The sequence below is a fragment of the Rosa rugosa genome, chromosome 5 (assembly GCF_958449725.1).
Source record: "Rosa rugosa chromosome 5, drRosRugo1.1, whole genome shotgun sequence".
NCBI classification, from domain to species: Eukaryota; Viridiplantae; Streptophyta; class Magnoliopsida; order Rosales; family Rosaceae; genus Rosa; species Rosa rugosa.
In genome coordinates, this window is record NC_084824.1 from 55,799,506 (window position 1) to 55,808,333 (window position 8,828).

General features: G+C 37.7%; 1 protein-coding gene across 1 annotated transcript; it reads right to left on the reverse strand.

Annotated features, from left to right (window-relative positions):
• Positions 1–439: 439 nt before the first annotated feature.
• On the reverse strand, positions 440–8,434 carry LOC133709591 (uncharacterized). The gene is made up of 13 exons (XM_062135383.1): positions 8,162–8,434; positions 7,837–7,986; positions 7,002–7,172; positions 6,727–6,870; positions 5,966–6,071; positions 5,681–5,829; positions 5,431–5,556; positions 4,277–4,420; positions 3,618–3,705; positions 2,214–2,587; positions 1,620–1,931; positions 919–1,149; positions 440–799 (listed from the first exon to the last, which is right to left on the reverse strand). Exons 1-13 carry the CDS (start codon positions 8,405–8,407, stop codon positions 665–667), a joined length of 2,376 nt encoding a protein of 791 aa, XP_061991367.1. The 5' UTR covers positions 8,408–8,434; the 3' UTR covers positions 440–664.
• Between the last annotated feature and the right edge of the window lie 394 nt (positions 8,435–8,828).

Genomic DNA, 8,828 nt, shown 5'->3' on the forward strand with positions numbered 1-8,828 from the left:
CGGGAAATTAACATGGTTGCTGACATGCTATCCAAGTGTAGCCTTACTGAGGATTTGGGTGTGCATTTCATGGAGCAACCTCCTCCGCAAGTTATCAATCTCCTTCTTGACGACTTGTGTGAAAGTCCGAAGTTTAGGACCGTAGTCTCTCATATGTAATTTTTTCTTTTGGGCCCTTTGGGTCCCCATATATCCAAAAAAAAAAAAAATCATAATAAACCACCTAGTACAAGTCAAATGAGCATGGCATGGTGAAAGGAACACATCCAATAATCAGTATTTGGCTGCATGCCATAGCCAAATCGCAGTACCTTCTGGGATAGATTGGACACTTTTTTTGATGTAACCATATCATAGCCAGCAATTGAGCGTCTACAATCTATTTCAGGTGGCCAACTCAACCCTCATCAATTAACATGTACTTAAACAACAGTTCGAAGAATGCAAAATGTTGCTTAAACAAGCAACAGCATGGTCTTTTCGGGCCAAATTTTTAGTTCATTTCTCAAGGGATATTATATACAACAATTTGGGTTCTTGGCAGCTGTTGAGGATAAGAATTGCACCTAAAGACAAGGTTAGACTAGACATATATGACTTGTATCTGATAATACTAAATATTTATGCACAAATGAGGTTCCGGCAGGTAAGCTAGGCAAATTTATTACAAAATTGTATCTCTAATCACACGTGCTATTACCCGTGAAGATAATCGGCTGAGCACTTCAGGGAGCACTTTGGAAGAGATACTCGGCATAACAGGAAGAAACTCTTGGATAACCTGAGACACATTTAATTCCTGCGCATGTCCCGATACCACAGAAAGTACAGCATAAAATTAAAATTAGATCTTCAAGGAATATCATATGCCAACAGTCTCCCATGAAGTTTTTTATTAACAGGGTTGGGTGTAAGTACCTGATTGGACGTTCTTGATATCGAACTCCCTGCAGCCAGGAACTCGACTACTCTTTGAACATTGTTCAATATAACTCTATCCTCCTCAGTTATTGTTGGTAGAAGTCCTGCAGGCTTGAAAGGCCCAAAACTAGGAGCCATGCTGAAAACTGGAAGAGCATTCCCGAATCCAAGAAGTGCCATTGCACGAACCAATTGTTCTCTTGTAACTGCATCAATGCCTTTCACAATCTGCTTTGCACGTAGAAGACAATAGTTAAAAGACATTTCATTGCTGATGAACATTCTAATGCAAACTGCAGGCAGGGCTCAGTAAATATGTTATACTGAGAGACCTATTTCAGACAAGATAGTTGTTAACTAAGGAAAACACCATGAAGCAAGAGTCCAATATCTTTAAGGACAGGAAGATAAACAAAATCGAGGTAGAGGTGTTCTTTCTTTCCTAGTTAATTCAATTTTTATAAAAATGATCAAACCATCAGGTGACATATGACAACACATTTCAATATTATAGATCTATTAAGAAATGCCTATATCCACCTCAATCTGCTAACGGAAAAAATGGGTGTTTACATGAACTATCACCAATAATTTCTTATGTACTTTCCAGATGAACAATTTCAACCAGGGAAAAACAGCTTTTGCAGAAGGATGTGAAGCTAAAAAAAGAAGATACTATAAGTCACTTCTAAAATTACCTCATCCAGAAGAAATTCTCTGAAAAAGTTTCCTTTATCAGACAGTACAAATGCTAAAGCCGCCCTTGTTTGAACTGGTTGCACATTTGATGCAAATCCAGGAGGGGTATACTCTGTTCGACTTTGCAAAAGTCCAAGTTCAGCCATACCACCATTCATTTCCTCTCCACCTCCACTTTTAGCAGCAGTTATGAAACTCTCAAAGGCTTGCATGACATCAATAAATCTTTCCGCATCAAAAACTCCAGATTTCCCATAAATTGTGTAACGTAAAGCATTCCTTAACCGTGGGGATTCATCTGTCAGTAGCCTCTAACAGTGAAAAAATTGTTAGAAACATAAGAATGTTGAACCACATCAAGCTGCAGCATTTCCTACGACAAAATAAAAAACACAGAAGAGATAACAAATATGTTGCAGTCTATTTAAATAGCCATTTCCTGTTTCTCACTACAAATTTTTCTCAAGAACAGTTCATTAATACATAAGCACACATTGACATATTGCATGGAACATTAAATGCACTACAGACCAAGATAATGATTTGGAATACAGTTAATGTCTAAAAAGAATCATATTAATGAGTACAAATACCTGGGCAATATATGGATAGGCCTCATCCACAATAGCAAAATCAGGATTTCCCACTAAAGCTATGCCTTCCAGGACCCCAATTGCTCTAATTATAAGAGCAAAATAAGGCGGTATCTTAAATGGATAGTCAAATGTGATTTGTGCCAAATCTGCTGCCAAGTCTTGGAAGTTGATATTTTTTGCTCCTCCACCTTCAAGAGCCTGATCAAAAACCTTGGCCAGAACAGGCAAAATAGGTTCTAGATTAACCCCCTCGTCAATAAAACCAAGCTTGACAAAGTCTTTGACTATGGCTCCATAATCACGATGAATAAGGTGAGCAATTGCCTCGATCATTCCATACTTTTGATCATCAGTTAACTTGGTGACCAGACCTATTACAGAAAAAAATAGAACTAATGAACTGTGCTTGACAATGAGAGACACCGTATATAAATGCATATCAGTATATATACTGAATGTTGAGCAGGATCATGTCAAGGAGTGAACAGAATGTCTTTAAGAGTTTAGGGTTATGCATAAAAGGCTGCAAGTACATTTGGTGAACTATTTCTACAATGAAAGGCATGCCTAATAACTGTCACAAATTTTATGGTCATATAAACTTGAAACTACATTCAGGGTACATATATGCACCAAGGTTAATCCTGATTCCATATTTTAAAATTTGGTTTAATTTGTCTCATGTCTGTTTTGGTGCTAAGTCATCACTTCAATTTCAAGAAAAGATACTGATCCTGACTTGAGTATTACACTCAGTATGCTTTTAATCTACTCATACAATTAGATAAATAGTTCATCTCTCAAAGTTTGGAGCTAATTTGGCCAGTAATAGGGTTTGAACTACTTTGACATAAGAATGGATATCATAATGACTCATGAGAACATGAAAGGAGAAGAAACTCCACTAAATAGAAGAACAGCAGTGAATTCTCATTTATCATAACTTGAATCTTTGATCTTGTTTTCTTTTATTTATAAAAGCTAAACATAGTACTTGGAAGAATGCAGAGGCAAGGGTTTTTTTTTTTTTTTTTGTTTGGAGAAGAAACAAAAGTTTGTTAAAAGAACTGGAAAAGAGTATAAACAGTGAACAAGGAGTCCACTGAAAGATACAACAAAAGCCCCAGAAACAGCTAGGTTGCTATACCAGAAACAGCGCACACAACAAAAGAACCTATCTAGCCCATTAGAATTCGCAGCATTCTGATCCAACAAAGTTAAGGAAACTGAGTACCCCACAACTTCTGCAGAAGTAGATTCCCATAATGATGCCACAAGGCAAATCCTCTCCCAAAATATCACCAAGTAATTTAATAGATCCTAGTAGTAAAGGATGCTTCTGTGTTCTAACCAACTAGAGTATGACCTTTCAGCAAATACTTTAATGAAGAAGAATATTACCAAAATCAAGTATGGCAAGCTTGCCATCTGGAGTGCGAATCAAATTCCCAGGATGAGGATCAGCATGAAATAATCCAGTGTCAAGCAACTGTAATAAAAGATAAGTTATGAAACTTGGTTAATATTGTTAAGCTGGTAGAAACGAAAACCTATCAATACAAGGCTGCTAAGTAGCCTTTGTATTTAACAGGAAAGAGATAAAAAGAAGACTTTGCAGTTACATGTGCTGATGTTCAACTATCAATCAAGGGAGAAAAGAGAACACGAGCACCACATTGCCAATATTATCATTTATCATGTTACAGTCGGTATTTCTACACAACTAATCTATTCAACTCAGCACAATGAGCAACATAAATTGCCAGTAGATCAACCATTAGGCTTTCACATCCAGCCAGCTCACCAAATTTGGTTCACTCAATAACGATGTGGTGTTTTTTTATACCAATTTGAGCCCACTTTACACAATTACAGTAGCTATTGCAGGTAAGTGAAAAAAGTACGCTAAGTATCACCAAATTCCAGGAAGCCAAAACGAAGCAACTACTCCATGAGCACATTAAACAATGGAGAAAAGAGATAATTTTTTTGGTAAGAAAAGTCTACGTAAAGTATGCCTCCAGAAATACCAAGTCTGTTATTGTTTTACTTTACTTTACCTGCTTCAGGTAGCATATGACTCCAACATTGACCAGTTCTCCAACATCACTTTCAGTACTTTGTGATAGCTTCTCTCCTTCTAACCATGATGTAGTAAGAACCTTTCTTGATGTATATTTTGGGTAGGTTTTTGGTACAACCACCTGAAAATCATGAATCCATGATGAGTAATACATATGTTCTAGATCAGATACTACTACAAATTAAGCAAATTACAAGAGAATGATAGGTGTTTTGCTTGGGAAAATCGTATGATTGAACCGGAAGAAATTAACAAAAAAACAGGAGATGATTTATAATTTTTTAATGTTACGTAGGATGGATGAGGACCTTGAAGGAACAGAGACTGTATATGAAGGTGCTAAGGTCAAAGTTAATTCTAGTCTAATCCTATCACCAAAAAAGTATCATATGCATTTGTACCATATTAAAGGATTCTACAGCCAGCTACACCCTAGGACGCGAACAGGCAACTGGCATTAGACCAGTATGGGTCTTACATCTTTTTTTATAATTTCTCTATTGTTATCATAAGAAAATAACTTCCATTGTAGTTATACAGGCATAAAACCAAATTATGCCTCCAACACCGATGTTTCTTGGAATAAGGAGGGCTAAAAAATATAAAATTAAAAATTAAGAAAAATCTTTCCAGCATCTGGTTCCTAGGCTAGCTGAAACCTGCCTAAACACCTAATTAGACCTGGCACAAATGACTTCAAAGTATTGCCCAATGCATACCGTACTTTCAGTATAGTATAATTACTGGCCTTGGAGTCCTTTATCTATTTCCATTCCAAGTATCAGTTCATGTAAAGAAGATACAGCATGTAAAAATCTCAATGGGTTCATCAGCATGTTAACCCGTAATGGAGGCTGCTTGAAATATACAAAAACTACAATTCCACCCTTCTTGGGAGAAAGCCGTACTACTTATCTAGTCTTGATGGTCAATGATAAACCTGGAGTTTATTTTGAAATTAGAACAAATATGTGGTGTCTGTAATTGCAATTTCTCTAGATATTGCATAATCTTGATAGGACTTTTGAGCATATAACTTCCTTGTAATTATAGTCAAAATCAAGTATTTAAAACCAAACTTGATAGGCAAAATTCCACCAGAAATCCTTCGGATGTAGGAATCAGACTCACCTGTGGAAGATCTTTTCTCATCATTTCAGCAAAGAGTAGTCCATTCTCACCCTCATTAATATAATCCAACTCTTCAAAGAAACGAGCTGCCCATTCATCAACTAATCCAACCACATCTACAGAGATCTGGAAAGATAAAGGAAGGGCAAGAGTAAATGGAAGCGAGGTAAGAAGGAGAAGATGATAGTAACAAGCTAGAAAGCAGGCTAGGAAATCTGAAGAGAAGACCTTAAGTGGATCATAGTGATACCTGAGGAAACCTCCGGAGAACCAAACCCAAGTTCCGTATGATAAACAAATCAACAGTTACTGTTTCAAGAACAAAAGGTCTCTGCACTTTAACAGCCACGAGATCTCCATTTTCTTTTAGCCGGCCCTTATATACTTGCCCAAGAGATGCTGGCATAGATTTTGGACAGGGAGAATAAATTTTATAAGAGCACAGAACCTCAGAAGCTAGAATTTTGTTGAGAAAAAGACTGGAAAAATAAAAGTGCTATATTTAAATAGTTATACGGTTCTTAGAAATTGTTACCAGCAGCAATTGGAGAGGAAGAGAGCTCAGAGTACATGTTTTGCCATGGCTGACCAAGCTCCTCCTCAATGAGAGCCATAGCTATATCATCCGGAAATGAAGGAACCTTCAGATATGATCAAATAAATATCAGCTATGGTAAAGATAACATTAACTGTACATATGATGGCATGACTACCAACAGTCAACCTGTATGTTCACATACAAATCTAGGAGCTGTTTCTATAACATAAAAGAGCAAGACGTTAACTCAAGATTGTGAGGGAGGTTAGCAAAACCATATCAAAGATGTTCTTCCCTACAAGTACGCTATCTTGAACCTCAAGTACTTTAAGAGAAGTAAACTAAAAACTTTCTGAAAAGTGCCGTCGGAAGTTCAGGGAGATGGATCTAATCAGAGTAGCACATAATTACGTGGTGGAGCTTCTAACTGCTTTCAATCAGTATATGATATATGAGTGATATATTTGCACTGTTCTTTTGAAGGCTGCAAGATATCACTTAAATGAACAATATAACAACTTCTCTCTCCCTATTGCTCTCCCATTTTTTTGAAAGAGCTTATACAGGTATTGCAAGGCAAATTTGTCACATTAAAAATGCCAACTCAAATAGATATCTGTATATGGTATATACACATATATGCTTTTGAGAAAAAAATGAAAACTTATTAAAATAGGTAACAAAGAACTCAAAATTAAAAATGTATAGGAGCCAATGACAAAGATTTTTTCTTCTTCTGATAATAATCAATAAATTACCTTATCACAAAGCTTTTGCAGCTCAGTCATTGCAGCAGGTGACAGTATATCTGGTCGAATGCTCAATGCTTGCCCAAGTTTGATATATGCGGGACCCAAAGAGGTCACAATTTCCCTTATTTCAATGGCCCTAGCAACTTCATTCTGATTAAGAAAATTGCTATGTCAATATTATTACAGCAACAATGATGAGAGCATGTAAAAATTGAGCATACAAAAGGCATTTCAACCTTTCAACCCCAACATTCATGTTCTGAAGGAACACAGAAACTTACCTCTTTGATTTTCTTGTTTATAAAATCCCCTGCAAGACGTGAAAGGAAACCCCCAGTTACAGAGAGTAATTGAATTACACGTGTCACAACAGCACGAGGCCGTTTTCCCCAATAAGAAGAGATGCTAGCAGGATCATATACCACAGGCAAAAATTCACTGCTTTCATCTACCTACGAATGCAAAAAATTAGATTGTTCAACACAAACATATACGAGTACAAGAGACCAAGTTATCAGGTACAAATCTTTGGTAATTTATGGCTCTAGTTGGAGAGTGCATTAGGGAGCACCAGAGTGAGATATATCTTTTCATATTAAGCTGTCATTGCTCGATTTCTACTGGAAGGATGTAGCTATTAACGAATTGCATGTTATTATTGTCTCATTTATCAAAGCGATGCTATCTTTGATGATGCTCGCTAACACCGTTTAACATTTAAAATGTCAACATTCAGAACCGGGTTTAGAAATCCAGTTCACCAGTATGTAGCATTCATGTAGCCCCAAACTCATCCACGTCTAAGAGGAAAACTGTGAATACATGGCCATAGAACTTGTAAATTGTAAGATCATTACTTATCAAAGACCAAATAAAAATGACTAGTATCTAGCTATTGCCTAGAAAGTAAAGCCTCTTGTCAACTCGCATATTACTTTCCACTATTAATCCAATTGCATTATTTCACCATCATTTCTGGAATCCGATCGATATACCTTGGCGCAAAAGAAGGACATGAGACAAATTACTATCCCAAATCCGTTGACAGGATTATGTAGTAAAGAAAATTGAATATTATTCATCAATGGAATGAAGGGAAAAGAAAATGGTAGATACCTCAACAAGACGAAGCTGAACGTCATCCTCAGCAAACTGTGAATCCTTCAAATTTTGTCCGCGAAGACCTTTCATGAGTATTGCCAAGTCTTCGTTTTCTTCCATCTGGGCTCGCACCCTTTTGATTTCCTTTGAAACATCTCCAATTCTCTGCCATTTTTTTTTTTTTTTTAAGCCAAGCATGTATGAGTGAAAGAAATGCGGCTAAAGATGTACGCATTAAGAAATAAATTAATAGACTTTAACCATAGTAAACAGCAATTCAAGTAATGAAAGAAGGAAGCACATGATTAGTTGTAAAAAGCTGACGAATTATGGAACTCACCGTGGAAACTCCATTGATAGGCGGGGACCTCGAGGAGGAGCCATTGAGCGATGGAGATTTGGGTGGTTTTGATGGTGATGAGCCGGACTTGGTGGGTTTGGGGTCGGTGGCAACCGCAAGAACCCGGTTAAATCGTTTCGGAACGCGAACTCGAACTCTACTGGAGGTTGTGGTCGGGAATGAATGCTTGGAGCTCCGGCGAAGGGATTCGATTCCAGTGGAGACGAGCTGAGGCGCTGCCTCCATCGAGACTCAGAGATAGAGAAAGTGTAGATATGACAAGACAAGCTCTCTCTCTCTCTCTCTCTCTCCCTCCATGTGGGTGGGTTAAAGAAACAAATAGTTTTATTTGGGTTTGGCCAAGGACCCAAACAATTGGCGGTTGGAGGAACACGTGGCGTGATGCGGAGCAAGAGAAAGAACATAAGTGGGAGTACCCCCTGTAGCTGTGTCAGACTTCAGACTTCAGACTGACCTCAGGTTTAATTGGTTGGTATTCCCGCCCCCAATATTAAAGCGGGTACAAGTACCACTAGTAGCCCCATAGTGATGTTCTAGTTGGGCTCACCTCAAAATAAGCCCAACAACACCCGACCCGACCCAAAACCATCTTTAGGTGAAGGTCGCGAAGATCCATGCCACCTTCCTCATTTCCAATGGCATTCCA